At 33.5% G+C, this 22,228-nt stretch overlaps 1 protein-coding gene across 1 annotated transcript in view; it reads right to left on the bottom strand.

The window, feature by feature from the left end:
• Nucleotides 1–22,228, bottom strand: part of CCDC169 (coiled-coil domain containing 169) — a 106,959-nt gene that overhangs the window by 4,574 nt on the left and 80,157 nt on the right. Inside the window, exon 6 of the mRNA XM_074303490.1 lies at nt 15,009–15,062. Coding sequence (XP_074159591.1) covers nt 15,009–15,062 — 54 coding nt within the window. The remainder of the gene's footprint in view (nt 1–15,008; nt 15,063–22,228) is intronic.

Below are 22,228 nucleotides of genomic sequence, written 5' to 3'. Positions count from 1 at the left end.
CATCAGAATACATCCTCATACAGTATCATTGTTGAAGTGTATAATGATCTTCTGGTTCTGCTCGTTTCACTCAGCATCAGTTGATGTAAGTCTCTCCAAGCCTCTCTGTATTCCTCTTGCTGGTCATTTCTTGCAGAGCAATAATATTCCATAACCTTCATATACCACAATTTACCCAACCATTCTCCAATTGATGGACATCCATTCATCTTCCAGCTTCTAGCCACTACGAAAAGGGCTGCCACAAACATTTTGGCACATACAGGTCCCTTTCTATTCTTTAGTATTTCTTTGGGATATAAGCCCAGTAGCAGCAATGCTGGGTCAAAGGGTATGCACATTTTGATAACTTTTTGGGCATAGTTCCAAATTGCTCTCCAGAATGGCTGGATTCTTTCACAACTCCACCAACAATGTATCAGTGTCCCAGTTTTCCCACATCCCCTCCAACATTCATCATTATTTGTTCCTGTCATCTTAGCCAATCTGACAGGTGTGTAATGATATCTCAAAGTTGTCTTAATTTGCATTTCTCTGATCAGTAGTGATTTGGAACACTCTTTCATATGAGTGGATATAGTTTCAATTTCATCATCTGAGAATTGTCTGTTCATATCCTTTGACCATTTATCAATTGGAGAATGGTTTGATTTCTTATAAATTAGGGTCAGTTCTCTATATATTTTGGAAATTAGACCTATCAGAACCTTTAACTGTAAAAATATTTTCCCAATTTGTTACTTCCCTTCTAATCTTGTTTGCATTAGTTTTGTTTGTACAGAAACTTTTTAGTCTGATGTAATCAAAATCTTCTATTTTGTGATCAATAATGATCTCTGGTTCTCCTCTGATCATAAATTCCTTTCTCCTCCACAGGTCTGAGAGGTAGACTATTCTCTGTTCCTCTAATCTATTTATGATCTCATTCTTTATGCCTAAATCATGGACCCATTTTGATCTTATCTTGGTATATGGTGTTAAGTGTGGATCCATATCTAATTTCTGCCATACTAATTTCCAGTTTTCCCAACAGTTTTTTTCAAATAATGAATTTTTATCCCTAATGTTGGTATCTTTGGGTTTGTCAAACACTAGATTGCTATAGTTATACACTATTTTGTCCTGTGAACCTAATCTGTTCCATTGATCGACTATTCTATTTCTTAGCCAATACCAAATGGTTTTGGTGACTGCTGCTATATAATATAGCTTTAGATCAGGTACAGCTAGACCACCTTCATCTGACTTTTTTTTTCATTAATTCCCTTGAAATTCTTGACCTTTTATTCTTCCATATGAATTTTGTTGTTATTTTTTCTAGGTCATTAAAATAGTTTCTTGGGAGTCTGATTGGTATAGCACTAAATAAATAGATTAGTTTGGGGAGTGTTGTCATCTTTATTATATTCGCTCGGCCTATCCACGAACACTGGATGTCTTTCCAATTATTTAAATCTGACTTTATTTTTGTGGCAAGCGCCTTGTAATTTTGTTCATATAATTCTTGACTTTCCTTTGGTAGATGGATTCCCAAATATTTTATCCTCTCGACATTTGTTTGGAATGGAATTTCTCTTTGTATCTCTTGCTGTTGCAATTGATGATGTATAAAAATGCTGAGGATTTATGTGGATTTATTTTGTACCCAGCAACTTTGCTAAAATTGTGAATTATTTCTAATAACTTTTTATTAGAATCTCTAGGGTTTTCTAAGTATACCATCATATCATCTGCAAAGAGTGACAGTTTGATTTCTTCTACCTACTCTTATTCCTTTAATCTCTTGACTCTTATTGCCAAGGCTAGCGTTTTTAATACAATATTGAATAGTAATGGTGATAGTGGACAACCTTGTTTCATTCCTGATCTTACTGGAAAAGGTTCCAGTTTATTTCCATTACATATTATGCTTACTGACGGTCTTAAATATATGCTCCTGACGATTCTAAGGAATAGTCCATTTATTCCTATACTCTCAAGTGTTTTTTTTTAGTAGGAATGGATGTTGGATTTTGTCAAATGCTTTTTCTGCATCTATTGAGATGATCATATAGTTTTTATTAATATGGTCAATTATATGAATAGTTTTCCTAATATTAAACCAGCCCTACATTCCTGGTATGAATCCTATTTGATCATAGTGTATTATCCTGGGGATGATTTTCTGAAGTCTTTTTGCTAGAATATTATTTTTCTAAAAGAAATGATCAGCAGGATGATTTCAGAGAGATCTGGAGAGACATATAAACTGATGCTAAGTAAAGTGAGAACCAAGAGAATATGGTAGATAGCAATAACATGATTATCTGGTGATCAACTCTGATGGACTCCGCTCTTTTCAACAATGAGGTGATTCAGATTAATTCTCATAAACATGATGAAGAGAGCCATCTGCACCCAGAGAGAGGACTGTGGGGACTGAATGTAGAAACAACATAGTGCTTTCACCTTTTTTATTGTTATTTGTTTGCTTTTTTGTTTTCTTTTTTTCCTTCTTTTTGATCAGATTTTTCTTGTGCAGCATGATAAGTGTGGAGGTATATATAGAAGAATTGCACAAATTCATCCTATATTGGATTACTGCTCTATGGGGAAGGGGGAAGGGAAGGGAGGGAGAGAAATTTGGAACACAGGGTTTTGCAGATGTTAAGTATTGAAAACTATCTTTGCATATATTTTGAAAATAAAAATCTTTTATTTAAAAAAAAAGTTAATCTTTTGCCCAAACAAAAGAAACACAAACAAAATTTAAAGGGAGGCACAAAGCTGGGGAAAATTTTTGTAGCCAAGGTTTCTGATAAAGACCTCATTTCTAAAATATATAAAGAACTATGTCAAATTTATAAGAATACAAGTCAATCCCCAATTGGTAAATGATCAAAGGATATGAATATACAATTTTCAGTTGATGAAATTAAAGTCATCTATAGTCATCTGAAAAAAAATGCTCTAAATCACCATTGATTAGAGAAATGCAAATTAAAACTTCTCTGAGGTGCCACCTCATACCTCTCAAATTGGCCAAGATGGCAGGAAAAGATAATGATAAATGGTGATTGGGTTGTACAAAAAATGAGACACTAATGCGTTGTTGGTAGAGTTGTGAAATGATCCAAACATTCTGGAGAGCAATTTTATAGCCCAAAGGGTTACTTTTTGATCCAGTACTGGGTCCACAGAAATCACATGTGCAAAAATGTTTGCAGTAGCTCTTTTTGTGGTGGCAAAGAATTGGAAATGAGTAGATGGCCATCAATTGGGATATGGCTGAATAAGTTATGGTACACTGAAAGTTATGGAATATTATTGTTCTATGAAAAATGATGAACAAACTGAGCAAAACAAGCAGAACCAGGAATACTTTGTACACAGTAACAGCAAAATAGTGTGATGATCAATTGGGAAAGAATTGGTTCTTCCCATCAGTTCAGTGATCAAAGGAAAGCTCAATAAATTTTGGATAGAAAACACCATCTGAATCCAGAGAGAGAACTATGAAAACTGAATGTAAATCAACTAAATGTAAATGCTATGTTCACTTTTTTTCTCTCTCATGGTTTTTCTCTTTTTTTCTGATTTTTCTCTCGCTCCATGATTCTTAAAGAAATGTGTATAAAAAAATGAATGTACAGTCATTGGGGGGAGGGCGGAGCTAAGATGGCAGAGAGGACACATGCTTCTTCATTCTAAGCTCCCCTTCTACCCTCACTACTGATTACCAAATTCAGTCTCTGAAATAGTGCTTGACTGGTAGAATCCATGAATATTGGGAGTACAACAAATTACCATCCAAGATCTGGAAGATAGCCAGATTGGCAGGAGCAGGACAGCACAGGCAGGGAGGCAGAACCAGAGGGTAGTACAGGGGGTGGGTGGTCTCTGTGCGTGGAGAATTTGCAGAGAGGACTCTATCACAGGTTGTCTGCTCTGCTTTGGTTGCAAAACAGTAGATCAGCAGAGAAGTTACATAAATGCCGAAGGTAAGAGTATAATCCAAAAAACACCAGAATTTAACAGGACCTGGCTACATTCACCCAGCACTGTGACTCAATACAGATCACAGTACAGCTGCTCAGCCATATTCTACAATGAGGGGCTCTGCCACAAGAAGCTGGTAACCTCCTTGCCCTGAAGGCAGATCCTAAGGGCATTTTAAAAATGAGAAAAAAAGTCAAGTAAACTGTAACTATTGATAGCTTCTATACAAAAAGAGAGCATATTTCCAGCCCTGAGGAGACTAATAGCAGTCAATCTCCAGATAAAGCCCCAAAGGGAGATATAGTCTGGTCCCCTTCACACAAAATGCCTTGTATATGAATTCCTAAAAGAAATTATAAAAGATCTTAAAAGAGAGCTAGAAGAAAAATGGGGAAAGGAAAGAGAAGCTCTGCAAGAGAGTATGGAAAAGGCATATAACTCTTAAAAGAAAAATTTGATGAAGTGGAAAAAGAAAACAACTTCCTGAAATGTGAATTGGGAAAGGTAAAGAACTCCCAGAGAAACAGAATTTGTGAATTGGAAAAAGAAAATAACTCAGTAAAAAAAAAAAAATTAGTAAAATGGAAAAAAAAAAAATTCCATAGAGCAAAACAACTCATTTAAAAACTCAATTGGACATATACAAAAAGAAGTAAAAAAAAAAAAAAAGTTAATGATGAAAATAACTCATTAAAAATCAGAACTGAACAAATAGAAATGAATGCTTCATTGAGACATCAAGAATCAATCAAGCAAAACCAAAAAAAAAATAATTTTTTAAATAGGAAAAAATGTTAAATATCTACTTGGAAAAACAACAGACCTGGAAAATGGATCTAGAAGAGATAATCTGAGGATTATTGGACTTCCTGAAAATTATGATCAAAAAAAGAGCCTAGACCCTATTTTACAGAAAATCATCAAAGAGAACTGCCCAGATATAATAGAATCAGAAGGTAAAATAGGCATTGAAAGAATTCATTGAACACCTTCTGAAAGAGACCCCAAAATAAAAACTCCAAGGAATGTTGTACTAAATTTCAGCTATCAGACTAAAGAAAAAATATTACAAGCAGTCAGAAAAAAACAATTAAATACTGAGGAGCCACAATAAGGATCACTAAAGATTTAGCTATTTCCACATTAAAGGATTTAAGAGCCTGGAATCTGATATTCCGAAAGGCAGAAGAACTTGGAATGCAGCCAATAATAAACTACTCAGCGAAGCTGAGCATTTTCTTCCAGGGAAGAAGATGGACATTCAATGAAACAGATGAATTCCATTTATTCCTAATGACAAAAACCAGAGCTAAACAAAAAAAATGACCTCCAAATATAGGACTCAAGAGAAGCATAAAAGATAAAAATAACTCTTGATAACTATATTTCTATTATGGGCATACATAAACAGCATGTATATAATTTGATTTTATGGTTAAAATACAAAAAAGGGAAGAAAAAGTGCAAAGAGGATAGTATCAGAAAAAAGGGAAAGGGAAGATAAAAAGATAGAAATTACATCCCACAAAGAGGAGAAGGAAACCTATCATATCTGAGGGAATTTAGGGAGGGGGAGGAACATCGTCTGATTTGGCTCAAAGAGAAAATATTAGACATACTTGATTTACAAAGAAACTTCTCTCACCTCATTAAAAAAGTGGGAGAGGAAAAGGGAAAAGGAAACAAGTAATAAGGGAAAGGTATAAGAAAAGGAAAAGGACTCAAAGCAGGTGGGAGGGATTCTAAAAAGGGAGAGCTGCATGAGACAAGTGGTGCCCATAACTTTTAATACTGGGGAGGGGGGTAAAGAGGAAAGAAAAAGAAAAGCATAATCCGGGGATAATAAGATGGCAGGAAATACAGAATCAGTAGTAGTTTTAACCATAAATGTGAATAGGATGAAGTCTATCATAAAGTGGAGGCAGATAGCAGACTAGATCAAAAGCTAGAATCCTACAATATGTTGTTTACAGGAAACACATTTCAAGTAGATTGAAGTGAAGGTAAAAAGCTGAAGTAGAATCTATTATGCTTCAGATGAAGTCAAAAAAGCAGGGGTAGCCATCCTTATCTCAGATCAAGCAAAAGCAAAAATTGATCTAATTAAAAGAGATAAGGAAGGAAACTATACAAGTAGTACAGACAATGAAGCAATATCAATACTAAATTGCATAATACATATGCATACATATGCATAAACATATGCATACATAATACTAAATTGCAAAATACATAAATATGCACCAAATGCCATAGCATCTAAATTCTTAAAGAAGTTAAGAGAGTTGCCAGAAGAAATAGACAACAAAACTATAATAGTGAGAGATTTCAACCTTGCACTCTCATAATTAAATAAATCAAACCACAAAACAAACAAGAAAGAAATTAAATAAGTAAACAGAATATTAGAAAAGTTAGATCTTTGAAGAAAACTGAATGGAGACAGAAAGAAGTTCATTTTCTTCTCAGCAGTTCATGGAACCTATAAAAAAATTGACCATATATTAGGACATAAAGTCCTCAAAATTAAATGCAAAAAGGCAGAAATAGTAAATGCATTCTTTTCAGATCATGATGCAATAAAAACTACATTAAACAAGAAATTAGGGGTAAATAGACCAAAACGTAATTGGAAACTAAAATCTCATCCTAAAGAATGAATGGGTGAAACAGCAAATCATAGACACAATAATTTCACCCAAGAGAATGACAACAATGAGACAACATACCAAAATTTGTGGGATTCAGCCAAAGCAATAATAGGGGAAACTTTATATCTTTAGAGGCTTATTTGAATAAAACAGAGAAAGAAAAGATCAATGAATTGGTCTTGTAACTTAAAAAGCTAGAAAAAGAGCAAATTTAAAAAAAAACAATCAAATGCTAAACTTAAAATTCTAAAATTAAAAGGAGAAATTAATAAAATTAAAAGTAAAAAAAAAAACTATTGAATTAATTTATGAAAAAACCAACAAAATAGATAAACCTTTGGTAAATCTGATTAGAAAAAAGGAAAGCAGAAAATCAAATTGTTAGTCTTAAAAATGAAAAGGTAGAACTTGCCACTAATGAAGAGAAAATTAGAGCAATAATTAGGAGTTAATTTGCCCAACTTTATGCCAATAAATTTGATAACCTAAGTGAAATGAATGACTACCTTCAAAAATATAGGCTTCCCATATTAACAGAGGAGGAAATAAATTGCTTAATAGTCCCATTTAGAAAAGAAATAGAACAAGCTATTAATCAACTCCCTAAAAAAAATCCCCAGGATCAGATGGATTTACATGTGAATTCTACCAAACATTTAAAGAACAATTAACTCCAATATTATATAAACTATTTGATAAAATAGGGAATGAAGGACTCCTACCAAATTCCTTTTATGACACAGACATGGTACTGATACCTAAATCAGGTAGGTTGAAAACGGAGAAAGAAAATTATAGACAAATCTCCATAATGAATATTGATGCAAAAATATTAAATAAAATATTAGCAGAAAGACTACAGAAAATCATCCCCAGGATAATACACCATGACCAAAAGTAGAATTTATACCAAGAATGCAGAGCTGGTTCAAGATTAGGAAAACTATTAGCATAATTGACTATATCAATAACCATATTAACAAAAACCTTATTATCATCTCAGTAGATGCAGAAAAAGCATTTGATAAAATCCAATATCCATTCCTATTAAACCACTTGAGAGTATAGGAATAAATGGACTTTTCCTTAAAATAGTCAGTAGCATCTATTTAAAAACATCAGTAGACATCATATGTAATGGGGATAAACTGGAACCAATCCCAATAAGATCAGGAGCTATTAAAACTTTTTGTTGCTCCTTATTTGTCTACTGTAAAATCCTCCATCCTAACTTATTTGTCCTAAATTATGATCTTATCTTTCTTTTACAGCCTAGTAAGTTAGCTGGTTAGTTAAGCCCTAAATTTTCAGTATATAAAGTTAATTTGCTAGAGCTTCATTTAGAGTTGTCTAGAGTCTATCCTATCAATTATGGTATAAATAAACTCTTTTGTGACTTTAAGATAATCTCTTTGAATTCTTTACCCAGAAGGTTCCCTTGAACTCTTTCACCAAAGGCCAACTCTGCAGGAGGCCCAAGACTCATATATCCCCTAGCTCTTGGGCAGCTAAATGGCCAGACAGGCTTTTTGAAAGGGGCACCTTTCAACTTGCCACTAGCTCTTCCTGTCATATTCTCATCCTTTGAGACACTGAAAGAAGACAGGTCATGGGATATGGGACAAGGTGTTTATTTACCCCTGGGATGTCTCCTAGACCTGGGGTTCCTTCCTAAACAACCATTTGGTAAAAGGGAACTCAAACAAAAGCACCTCATTGTCCTTTGCAAAAACTGCTTGGTCCCAGTACAATACTGGGAACTAGGAAAATTGCCTGAGAAAGGTTATCTAAGTTATATTCTTCTAGCTAGTAGTTCTTTTTAGCTTTTTTCGTGCAGATGGGACCTCAAATCTTGAGCTCCCCTCTTACCTTGAAGCTCCTATTCATTCATGTGAGCCTCCAAAGGAGGCTTCCTAGGCATAAGGATATGTTGAGAAAGCACCGCTCAAGGAAGTGAATGATTAAGTATACCTTTTATTATTTTAAAAGCTTTTGTCTACCTTGTAAGATTTTAAATGCAGCCAGTCAAAGTCTGACCTTTTTCCTATGGATCCAGCACTTACCAAGTTAAGTCTACAGAAATAATGTTAATTAAAGTTTGTAAAACTGTTAAAAACATTTTTAGCAGATTTGGGAGATTCTGAGATTAATCATTAAGTCATATGGCAGTCAATCTAAGGTATTACTCTGTAGAATTCATCTTCAGAAAAAAAAAAGGATTGAATCATAAAAAGTTTTTTAAAAACATTTTAAAAGAAATGATCTAATTAGAATTTAGAAAATTTCACAAACTAAAGTTAAATAGTTTGGTCATTTTAAAATAACTTTTAATTGATATGTGTTACTACAAAACATTTTTGTGGCAGATTATGTTCTACCTGAATTTTAAGGATTGTCTTTTTTTTTCTCTAATTCAAAATGGAAACTCATTTAAGGTTTGGAAGCACAAGCTCTATTCTAAGAACTCCCAGAGTTGTAAAAGCTTAGAAAAGAAAATCTTATCAGTTGTCTCTATGAAACTTAGTAAATAGTAATAGTGATAAGTAATGGCTTCTTTATGAATTGTAGAACTGAGGTTTGGCCTATAATTAAAAGCTTGTGGAAAATATGTTTAAAATTAGCTAAAACTGGTAGTTATTTTGTATGGAAAGGTGGGGATAAAGTGAAAAGTCTTATCTGGACTGGTTTTACAAATTGCGAATTTTCTGTGATGAATCACTTATTCTTACAATTGCATGAGACAATCCCTATTAACTAGTGGATGGTAAAATTGTGAATTTGTTTATCTGGGCATCATTCATCTTTAATATTGGAGTATTAGTACTAGAAATTTAAATCTATACTTAAGCAAAGTTTTCTCTGGTAATTTATTCAAAGTGGTCTTATGTTTGTTATTTCCTAATAAGATGAAATATATTCAAGGTGTTATGTTGCTTTCTAAATTGTATATTGTTCAATTTGTAAAAATTGTATGAGCCATGTTTTAAAATCCTGTCAACCCTTCTCTGAGTCCCCCTATTGGTTAAATGAAATTTCTTTAATTTTAAATTGCTTCTATTGTTTAAAGGAATAGTCTATATTTATAAGCTGTTTACTGAACAAGTTTTATATTTTTACATCTGTGTTTGTTTTAAGAGCAAAATAATTTCATAATTCTGAAGATCTACTTAGATAAGATGCTGTATCAAGAGTTCTACTGCTTAGTGATTCAGGGAACTTCTAAAAGAAGTTTGTTAGATTACTGGTTAATTGTAAATTCTCTGAAAATCATTATTTCTACCATGACTTCCATCTGTCTTCAGCAAATTATTTCATATTTATTAAATGTATCATGATCTCATTGTTTAATGAACAACAAATGTGATCTGCAGCTTTCTTAAAATACATGAGGCAGGGTTTTAACCTGACAGTGTTTGTTCTTTTGCAAGTTTTCCTGCACCTAATTTTGACTGTGCCCTGCAGGAATATGTTCAATTTGTTGCATGAAAATGCCTTCCATCATATCAGCCATGAGATAGTTTAGGTTAGGCACAATGATTAGTAAGCTTTTTTTTTAGATCTGAAGCCTCTGATATGGAACTTGGCTATTTGAGAAAACTTTTGGGGGGATCATCATTAATATTTTTTGAGTCAGGTATGGATGAGTACCAATAAATCAGAAAAAATCTACCATCCCAGAGAAATGCCAGAGAACTTCAGAAACTGAGGTTTGTATATCTATGTAAAAAGGAGTTTGAAGATGGCCTTTTGAGCTCTACTTGAGGTGAGATCCTTCTAACTTGATTTCCCAACTTATAATCCTTTCTATGGGAATGATCCCAACCTATTCCTGGGTCTAATAATGGGGTAGAATTCATTTATTATTTTCATACCTGAAGTCAAACAGCTAAGAATGCTTTGTCTTGCTCCTGCTTTCTCTTAAGAGAAATTTCTATGTTCAGAGCAAATGATAAGCTTAAAAGCCATAAGCAAAAACTCAAGATTTATGTAAGCTAATGGGGTATAATATCTCTCCTTTTTGTTCTGTGACACAAACATGTTTTATTATAAGTAATTTATTTGATAGGACCAATTTATATTGGCCTCTCCCAGTTCACCCTACAATAGACTCTGGCAAAGAGGAGATATACTCCTCCTACTCTGGGTGGTTTTAAACATCTTCTAGCCAGCTTCTAATTCCAGACACAAGTCAGTGAAAATTTTCTTTGGCCTACATCAGACTACAAAGAATGTCCTTCAGTCTCTTGTGAACAAGTGAGGAGAAAGTTTTAGGCAGGATATTTGTCTAGAAAAGACTGGCAGAGATTTTTTATACATATGCCTCATATGGTTTGGACTAATCTATCTCAAAGTCTTACTTTTTAACAGGGTTTTATTCTCAGTTCCTTGTTAAGAAAGGATTGGATGTCTCTTGTTAATCTGATGGGATTCTCCCTTTCTGAAAATTGTTTTTGGGTCAAATATAACTTCAGCTCCCCAAAGCAATCTCCTTCATGGGGATCTTGGCTACTCTTTGCTTAGCAACCCACTTTTAATAAACATCCCAGTTTTAAGTTCTTAAGTAGGCTTTTATCAAAAGGAATTTTAATGGAGGTCTCTGGAGGTCTCTGAAAACTGAGATCTGTGGAGTCCACCCTACTCCCTTCTCCTTTTAATTGTTACTTTTGAGTTTTCCTTATCTACTAAGTGCAAGATAGTTGCAGATAAAACAGTCTCAACTAAAAGAGTTCATTCTTCATTCTGGCCTTTATAGAGTACCAAGCCATAATATTACCAAAAATCTAAAATAGAGCACTTAAAATGAATTATTATATCCACTCTGAATAGCATCCTCAATCTTCAGGGAAGGTGAAGAAAACTGATCATGTTCTCTCCAGGTGAATTGTTTTCCCCTATTATTTCTTGAGCCATTTTTTCCTGCTTTTTAAACCATATATCCCAAGGACAAGAGCTCTGCTCTAAGTGCTCTATCTCAAGCTATCCTTGTCTTACCCTGTGGGTTCCTGTCAGGAGAAAGATAATACTTTGGTCAGATTAGGATAAAACCTGATTTCAAGGACCATCTATGCCCCTAAGGAATGTACTTTTATATTTCTGAAGGCTCTATCAAGGGAAATACCTCCAACTGGAGATCTCCATCTTCAACCTGTTATCTTCTCTTCTCAATGCCTAAGTCCTTTTGAACACTAGCACATGTCATCAACGTCTTTAATGTTTGCTACTGTTCCTAATCTCTGTCTGTTAGGATTGTTTTCTTCTATTGCTCAATTCATCTTCAAATGACTAGCACTGGGCAATTGTATGGACCAGCTTCAGGGATCTCTATAATTCCCTCCAATCTCCAGGCCCACCTTTCCAGTTTAACATCTCTCCAAATCAGCTCTGCATCCATTCCCATCAGAAAGTAGTTTTCAGAAGATATGATCATCACCCTATACTCCAAAGGAGGCAAAACTTCAGGAAAGTACCCTGCTAGGGGTTGTGGGATGCTGTTGCCTTTGGATTTCAGCACTAGAGGAACAACAAGGTATTGGGGTTCAGGAGTGTGGGATCCCCAAAGTATTTTGGGATTATGGCTGATGTTGCTAGGTATCTCAAAATAATTTGTAGTTTTAGACTTTCTTTGACTCAGGAGGCAAAGACTTTGTTATCTTGCTAACAATGAGCTAAATCATGTGTATTTTTTTTTAGCAAGGAAAAGGGGTTCAGATAGGATTTTTATAAAGGAAAAATAACCTCAGGGGTTGGTTTCATATCTTGACTTTCTGATTGGATACATTAACTGTGGAATTATGATAGTTTTGTCCATACAAAGAATTCAACTAAGAATTCAACCAGAGACCTCTACCCTCAGGTGGGAAGTTTTATTTATATATATATATTCATTTAAAAAATAAAAGGCCCAATTAAGATCAAAAGGTTAAGATAAAAAGCCCTCTCTGGTTGCCTCAGGCTGTAAAATTCAGGCTCTTTCTCTAAAATGCCTCTCCTTACAAACAAAGGCTTGCTCAAAGATCTGTGATTTTCTCCTCCATTTTCATCAAAAGAACTAGTTTATATGGCTAAAAAGATTCTGAATTCTTCACACATTCAGAAGCCTTGAAACTTTAAGCAAGTAAAACAAATAATGATGGTCCTAACAAATCTGGGACTGCCCAATTATGACAAACTAGTTTTCAATCTTTTTTATACATGAATGGAGAAGGGTTGTTATTCTCAACCAAAATCTGGGGCCCCATCATAGGTCTTTATTATTCTTGCCAATTTGATCCAGTAGCATGAGATATAGTAAGGTATCTTTGGAACCTCATGGCAGTTTGTGAAAAAAGACCCAAATCCTTTTCCTTGGGCACCCCTTAAATCTATGGACTTAGACCTCATAGTGTTGCTGCCATTTTATTTCAGTCTAAGATTCAAGCTTTCTTCCACCAGCAGGTGCATATTTTTGAGGTAAATTTTTGATGTGACCCTAATCTCTCCATAGTAATACCTTTAATCCAGGCACTTTCCTTCCTAAACTTCTGAAAGATAATGAGGTATCAGTTGATATGAGTGTCTTAAGCCCATGGAGAGTCCATAGCCTGACCTTACAGATGGTCCCTTGGAGGAGCCTGACCTCATCTTGTTCACCGATGGAGTATAAGGGATTGTGAGAGTGGTTGTGCCCATTGGACTATTGAGCCCAAACTGCACTGTTTGATGGATTTGGGGTATAGGAAGTCAAGTTGCTAGTATTTATCAGGGCATTCCAGGCAGCTGAGGGCTTTTTAAGTAAACATTTACAGAGATTTCAAATATACTTTTGGGGGGAGTGTCTTTCATACCATTGGCATCTTGTGGAAGTATTTGTATCACCATCACAAATAATAAGCCAAGAGCTTATGTCTCATATATTGACCAAATTCTTCAAGCTATTTTGCTTCTTGGGGCTCACAGGTACTGATTTTGGCATCTGAGGGACCAGAAAGAAGCCCCCATTACTCCTAAATGACTGTGTGCCTCCTGTGCAAGAACTGCAGGCCCAGGGACCTATGAGAACTGAGGCAGCCCCTGTACTGCAAGCTCTCCAGTCATGGTTTGCATCTGGTGTTTGTGCAGAGGCCCATTATATGGTCTCCAACAGCCTTCTTTGTCAACAATTCAACTTCTTGCAGAAGAAAACTATGACAAAACAGGGGAGAAAGTGAACAACCCTACCATTTGAACACCTCTGGATTGATTTTGTTGAATTACCAAAGTTTTATGGGCTACAGATGTTTTTGTGTGCAGAGATCAATTGAGAACAGGTAGAGGCCTTTCTGGTGCAGTACACCACATCAAACACAGTTTCAAGGGCATAATGCCAAAATTGTTTCCCATGTATGAAGGTCCATACTTGACTGCAGAAATAACTAAACAACTCTTCAATTTTTTGGAATAACCCTTCATTTACACGTACCTTATCACCCTCAACTATTAAGGGAGAATTGAGTGGCTAAATAGAGAAAATTAGACTCTTCTGGGGAAAACTATGCCAGGAAACAGTTAAAATAGCCATAGGTATTTTCCCTTGTGTTATTCCATCTAAGAAATTGTAGTAGGCAGGATTCTGGATTGTTACCTTTTGAAATTCTATTTGATTACTGCTACACAGGGTTGGAACTCAAAACCTGAGCCGCCTGGCCTCAGGGGATGGAAACCTGGTTAAGATATGTGATTTTGTCTAGTTCTTTTTGCAGGTCTGGAAGGAGGTAGTCTTGATGCAAACTCTGTCTTCGAAAGAGATAGTGCATTCATTTAAGCCAGGATGGATCCACAACTTTAGAAAGGTATCTGTTTTTCAGCCCTTCTGCAATGGCTCTTTCCAGGTCCTACCGATTAGTCATACTGTCATCAAGATTGCTGAATGAACAATTGGGATACATCATTTCCATGTGAAGTTTGCTGTGATTGATTTCAGTCTAGCAGAGGAAGCAACCTCTGATCTGAGAGAGCACCCCTAAGACCAATCAGTGGTCCTTGGTTTTGACCTTGGTAATTAGAATTGAATCTTTCACCTATGATCTACTGTGCATTTATTTTTTTTTTATGTCTTACAGTCAGTCTGCTTTGTGCCCTTGGGATTGAGGGAAACAGAAAAGTCCAATATTGTGTGCATTTGATCCAACATGCCAGCTCGCCTATAACTGGAGCAAGTGCTGGATATGTGCACATATCCCTTTGTTAAGGTAAGGAAAACCTTTGGTGGGTGTGAGGTCAGACATCCAGGACTTGTGTGTTTGGGTTTTTTGTTTTTTGTTTTGGCAAGCTGTAAGACAAATATAATACCAAGTAGTACTTACAGGCTAGAAAATTAAATCTTCCTACTCATTCATTTATAAGTGGGAAAAAATAACTAACCTTTCACAATTCTCGACCCCCTTGAGCTTGCACCATATTGTCAGGCCACTGGTTCTGTGTTAGGAAAAAAAATGGAAACAAGATCAGGAAATGGTATGGCAAATAGGATGAAATTATATCCTATCCCTAGAACAAAATGTTGACTCTTCAGAAGGGGAATAGCTTTCTGAGAATTTTTCTTTAGCTGGGGATCAGGCACACACAAGCAGATTTTTCATTTTTCAAGGTAGCCCATAGGGATTATATAATCCCTCAAACTGGACAGGCAGGTGTGAGTAAGGGAAGGCATTCTTTGGCTATTAGCTCATACCCACCCTAGACTTTAAGCATACACTTGCAAAGCAAGCATGCAAAGATCCAAGTTCTACTTTAATTTTCTACTTTAATGAGAAAATCTGGATGTACTTTTCCCATTGTATTCCCCATACATTATGAGCCTAGACATAGTTTAACATTCTTGAATAAAATTAACAAACTTTTACAAGTATTTGTTAATGAATCCATAAAACAGCTTAATACTGAAGTCCCTTTAGTTTCTAATTGTATGCCATCACAAAAAAAGCTGCCATAAATCTTTTCTAACATGTAGATCTTTTCTCTCTTTTATCTCTTTGGGGTTCTATATAGGCCTAATAGGACTCAAATATTATTTCTGAGTCATAAGGTATCAAAATTTAATAGCTTTTGAAGCATAGTTTCAAACAGCATTCCACAATGGTTAGACTAGACTAGCTCATAGGTGCACCAATAGTTCATTTCATGTGCCTATTTTCTCACATCCTCTACAGCATTTGCTATTTTGTTTTTTGTCATCTTAGCCAATCTCATGCATATGAGGTGCTATCTTTGAGTTGTTTTAATTTATATTTCTCTAATTATTAGTGATTTAAAGTCATATAAGGGAATTCAGTCCATTTGTAATTTATATTTCCTCCTCTGAAAAGTGCCCATTCAAATCTCACAACTATTTATAGATTGTGGAATTTTTCCCATTATAAATTTACCTCAGTTACTCATGTAATTTTAGAAATGAAACTTTTATCAGAGAAATTTACTGCAAAGATTTTTCCCCAGTTTCATTCCCCCCCCACCAATTTTAGCTACATTAATTTTATTTAAACAGAACTTTTTAAGTTTACATAATCAGTATTATCCATTTTTATCTCCTATGTTATTTTCTCTTTCTGATTTGTTTTGTGAACTTTCCTCCTATTTACAAATTTGATGGGCAATTTCTTCTATTTTCTACTAATTTGCTTTTGTCACCTTTTATAGCCAAATCATGAAATTGGTATACTGTGTGAAATGTTGATCTGTGCCTCATTATGCTTTACTGCTTTCTAATTTTTCCAACAGATTTTGTCAAATAATGAGTTTTTGGTTTTATAAAACACTAGGTCATTTAACTCATTTGCTTATGTATATTGATTACTTAATGTTTTACTAATCAACCTTTCTACTTTTTCCATAGCACCAAATTGTTTTGATGGTTGCAGTTTTGCAATATAATTTGAAATTTTAAGTGCTAACCTAAACTCCCTTAATTACCTTTCTTTTTGTTGAGTCAAATATACATTTTGGGGACTTTTTAAAACATTTATTTTTAAAATTTTGAGTTCAAAATATTCTCCCTTCCACCAATCCCTTCCCTCCCATTCTAAAAGCAAACAATGTTATACAGTTGAAATCATGCAAAACATTTCTGTATTAGCCATGTTGCAAAAAAAGAAAAGAAAAGAAAAAAAGAAAAAGAAAGTGAAAGAATGTTTTAGTTTGCACTTAAGAGTACATCAGGTTTTTTTGGGAGGAAATGGACAGCTTTTCATGAGTCTCTGGTATGGTCATAGATTTTTCATAGTTGATTATTACTACAATATTATTGCAGGTACTATGTTCTGGTTCTACTCACTTAACTTTGCATATAAGTTCATATAAGTCTTCTTGGGTTTTTCTTAAATCATTCTGCTTGTCATTTTTTGTAATACAATAGTATTTCATCACAATCATATACTAAAATTTATTCAGCCATTCGCCTCAGTTCCATATTTTTGACAAATCCTTTATCAGAGAAATTTGGTGTAAATCACTGCCACCGCTCCATTTACTGTTTTCCTTTTCATTTTGGCTGCTTTTGTTTATGCAAAAACTTTTAGATATGCTCATATTGAGTGTGTAACTTATCTCATTACCCTGCAGGAAAATAGAAGGGGAATAGTATATGTAAAGGGAGAGAGGGTGATAAAAGACAAGGAATATTTGGGGAAAGAATGGTTAATAGTAAAACACCTTTGAGGACAGATAGGGTGAAAGGAGACAGAGAATAAAATAAATGAGGGAAATACAGTTAGCAATAATAATTGGAAAAAGAATTTTAAAGTAAGTTTTTCTTATAAAGATTGATTTTTCAAATATAGAGGAACTGAATCAAATTTATAAAGAACCAAATGATAAATTATCAAAAGATATGATCTATGCCCATAGGGCCATAAATTCATGTATATCCCTTGACCTATTACTAAGCATGAATATCAAAAGAAAATTTTTAAAATTTTGTACAAAAATACTTGTAGTAGTAGTTCTCTTCTCAGGGCAAAAAAAATTGAAAATTAAAGGGATGCCCATCAATTGAATAATGGTTGAATACATTGTGATTATAATGGAATATGATTGTTCTGTGGGAAATGAGAACAGAAAAAAACCTGAAAATTCTTCTGCAAACTCAAGCAAAGTGAAATGTACTCTATATAAAATAATAGCAATGTTCTGGGATTGACCAGCTATAAATGACTTTGTTCTTTTCAGCAGTACAATGATACATGACTACTCTGAAGGACTAATGATGAAAACTCCTATCTATATCCAGAGAAGAAATTTATTGCATCTAAATACTGATTGAAGCAAACTATTTTTTAAACTTTATTTTTCTTCAGGTTTTTTTTTTAATTAGGGTGGGAGATCTATATTTTCTTTCACAACATGATTTTTATGGAAATGTTTTGCATAACTTCACATGTAGTTTCTTAATGAGAGGTATAAGGATAAGGGAGAGAATCTGGAACTTAAAAAGTTTTTAAAACAATATGAAAAACTTTTAAATATAACTGGGGAAAATAGTAAATAAATATTAAAAAAAAGCCATAATAAGACTTACACGAACTGATCCATAGTGAAGTAGGAAGAAGCAGAAGAAAAATTTATATTATAATAATTTTATATAAATGAAAAATTTTGAGGACTTTTAAAAAGTGATAAACAAAATAAACAGAATCAGGATAACACTATATATATTAACATCAACTGAAAACAAAAACAAAAAACAACTTTTAAAGATTTAAGAATTATAACCAATACAATTAACATTCCTGATTCCAGAGGACCAAATATGCTATCTTTTACAAAAAACATGATAGATATAGCATGCAGAATCATAATACATACATGCATATACATAATATACACATTTCCATATATTATACATATATGTGTATGTATATATAAATTTATCTGCATGCATTGAAGGACTATATCTTGCCTGATTATGCAGATTTGTTATAAGAGTTTGTTTTACTTCTCTTTGTTTTACTTCTTTGTTTTACTTGTTCAAGGGGATGTGTAAGAGAAAAAATAGATTTGAGAATAAAAAAAATAATGGGTTATTCTACAGATATCATATATTATATGCATGTTCAGTTAAGGTCCCTATGTTGTAAATTATTCCTTTCCTCTAAATATTTTATTTTGTTAAAAAAACAAATAAATAAAACTTTAAAAGTAGGGAAGATTAGAGGAGGCTTATGTTTTGGGCAAAAGTATAAGTGTTGTAAAGATTTGGGAAGATAACATAGTAAAATGCAAAGAGCACTAGCTCTAGACTGAGAAAACTAGGATTTACTTGATGCTTCTGAGATTTCTAATAGTGTGATTTTGGTTCCAGTCACTTAAATTTCCTTGGCTTCAGCTGCAATCTCTGTAAAACAAGGAAACTACAACAGTTGGCCTTGGAAATCCTTTCAAGCTTCAAAAACCAGGATGTTCTAATAGAATAACAAAATCTAAAAGGCACTAATTGAAAGTGAAATCCCTTTGAAAATAACAATTAAAAAAAAAACAAACAGAAAATTCTGGAATCAATTTACCAAAGCCTAATGAATACTTGGATAGGTTCAATTATGAAGTTTTCCTAAAAAAGAAAAAAAAACACATAAATAGCTGGAGAATTCAGTGCTCATGGCAGGTCCATTCCTATACAAATGATAATACTGCTGAAGTTAACTAATATTTCAACTAATATTTCAAATCAATCAAGCTACCAAAAAAGATACTTTAAAGATCTAGATAAAAATAGGAAAAAATCATTTTGAGAAATAAAAGTTGAATACTATTAAATAAAAGTTGTAAACTGTTCAAGGGAAGTGATGAAAAATAACCAGAATGATGTTAGGATAGTGCTTCCAGATCTCAAACTACTATGGTCTTAGGTTATATTATGCAGGTGATGATATAAATAATAATGAGGTGATCAAGTCAAATAACACCAAGTCTATAAGTAATGACTTCATTCTGTCTTCTACATTTTAGGAAGTATAATAAGGTGGAGAACATCTAGAATAGGATAGTCAGGATAATGAAAAAAAATTTAAAGGAAAGAATGAACTAATTATTTATTAAGTCTTTCTGTGGATCAGTCACTAGGTTTAAGAGCTTTACAAATAATATTTCATTTGATCCTCACAATAGGTAGTTGCTATTATGATTCCCATTTTAGAGTTGAAGCAACTGAGGCAAACAGAAGTTAAGTGAGTTAATTAAAGTTAATAGCAAATAATCTATTCACTAGTCACTAGCAAGTGTTTGGGGCCAGATTTGAATTTGTCTTCCTAACTCTAAGATGTTAAGAATTTAGGAATTTTTTTAAGCTTATGTCTCATAAGAACCATTTTGATTATATTTGAACTGAAGAAGATTAAGAAGGAATGTGACAGTTATCTCTAAATATATGAAGATCTATGACATGGCATGCTGATTAAATTCATCTTTTTTCTGCTTAGCTTCAGAGGAAAAAGCTAGGAGCAATTGGTAGAAGCATAAAGACAAATTTAGATTTGATGTCAGGAAAAAACCCAACTGCTGAACAATTAGATCTATTGGAAAAGGAATATGCTTCCCCACACAGGTGTGAGTAGTGATTTCCATGAACTATACATTTTCAAGCATAAGCAGGATTTTTAAAAATTAAATATACTCTAAAGAAAATTCCTTTCAGGTCTGGTCTAGATTAAATGGTCACTGAAATCCCTTCCAGGTCTAAATTTTGATAATTCTGTGGGTATTTGAATTATATTCTTATAGCAAGAGTTTTACTTTCAGAGGAAAATTAAGGAAGCAGGAATGTTCTATTTTAAGCAAATTGAATGACTAACAATATGACTTTAAGAAATTTGAGAAGTAATTATTCTTATTTACAAAGGGATTTTTTAAAAAGTGTTCAAAGCAGGACACTTTAAAAGATTCATCTTACATCATGGTTCAAATTATGTATTTAATGCCTACCCCCTTTATGATCTTGGACAAGTCACTGAATCATTTTGGTCCTCATTCTCTTCATTTGTAAAATAATGGGATTAGATTAGATGAACTCTAATATTTCTTCTATTAGCTTTATGATTCTATTGTCCTTACCAATTATTATAATAATTTATGTGTAACATTTTGCATGCAATTCCATAAAAGGCTAAAAGACAGAATATTCTATACATGAGAACAATGATACAAGAATTTGATAATATGAGACAGAGAATTTACCTGGTTCACCAATAAACCAATATTGGCAAGCTAGGAAATTATAGCTATAATAGGAATGATGGATATCAAGGGATAGTATTTGAAGTTTAGAAGGGATTTAAAATGAGTAAAACATTGGGAGAGGCAGAAAGATAAAAAAGTAGACCACATTTTTTAAAAAAGCGTTCTTATAATATGAATGTTAAAATGCTTATGAGTGATAGCAAAATCAAGGTTATGACTGTCCTTACTGTATAGCAGAATTAAAGTTTAGAAGTATGTCATGATAGACGAGAAGGTTAAGGAATGGGGAAATTAGTCTATTTGTTGAATCATTGACCTACCTACATATTGAAATTCCCTAGAAGTAGGGCATGATTTGGGAGATGAAGACAATGAATCTGGTACTGACTCCTTGAGAAAGGAGAACATTCAAGGAATCTACCACAATGTAGATTGGATAAGAAATATGGATTGTATGAATCTCAGGGAAATGAGACTGGTGAATGTTAGCAACAGAAAGAGAATCTAAGATTAATGAAAGGGTATAAGAAATCCCCCCCAGCTAAAAAAATCTTTTTAAGTTTCATGTTGTCAAAATTATTCATTTTATTTCCTATAATCCTCTGTGCCTTGTTGAGTCATAACCTTTTATGATATCATCATTTATATCTTGCAATTTTGCTAAAGTTGTTTCATCTACTTTTTCACTTGGTTCTCTAAATATGCTGTAGCATCATCTGCAAAGAATTTTGGTTTTGTTTCTTTGCCTAGTCTTATTCCTTCAATTTCTTTTATTTATTGTTATAGCTAGCACATATAGTAGTGTTAAAGAATAATGATGATTATTATAGGCATCCCTCCTGATTTTACTGAAAAGTGTTCTAACTCAATATTATAATGATTGCTCCTGAATTTAGATATATATTATCTACAGTTTTAAGGAAAGCTGTGCTGCAAAGCTAGAAAAATAAAAGGTTAAAAATTTTAAGGGAAAATGGACCCACACAACACCACATACTAAGATAAGATCAAAATGGGTCCATGATTTAGGCATAAAGAATGAGATCATAAATAACTTAGACGAATATAGGATAGTCTACCTCTCAGACTTGTGGAGGAGGAAGGAATTTGTGACCAAAGGAGAACTAGAGATCATTATTGATCACAAAATAGAAAATTTTGATTACATCAAATTAAGAAGCTTTTGTACAAACAAAACTAATACAAACAAGATTAGAAGGGAAGTAACAAATTGGGAAAACATTTTTACAGTTAAAGGTTCTGATAAAGGCCTCATCTCCAAATATACAGAGAATTGACTCTAATTTATAAGAAATCAAGCCATTCTCCAATTGATAAATGGTCAAAGGATATGAACAGACAATTCTCAGATGATAATATTGAAATTATATCCACTCATATGAAAGAGAGTTACA

This window comes from Sminthopsis crassicaudata, chromosome 3 (genome assembly GCF_048593235.1).
Source record: "Sminthopsis crassicaudata isolate SCR6 chromosome 3, ASM4859323v1, whole genome shotgun sequence".
NCBI lineage: Eukaryota > Metazoa > Chordata > Mammalia > Dasyuromorphia > Dasyuridae > Sminthopsis > Sminthopsis crassicaudata.
This window is presented reverse-complemented; position numbering and strand designations above follow the sequence as displayed.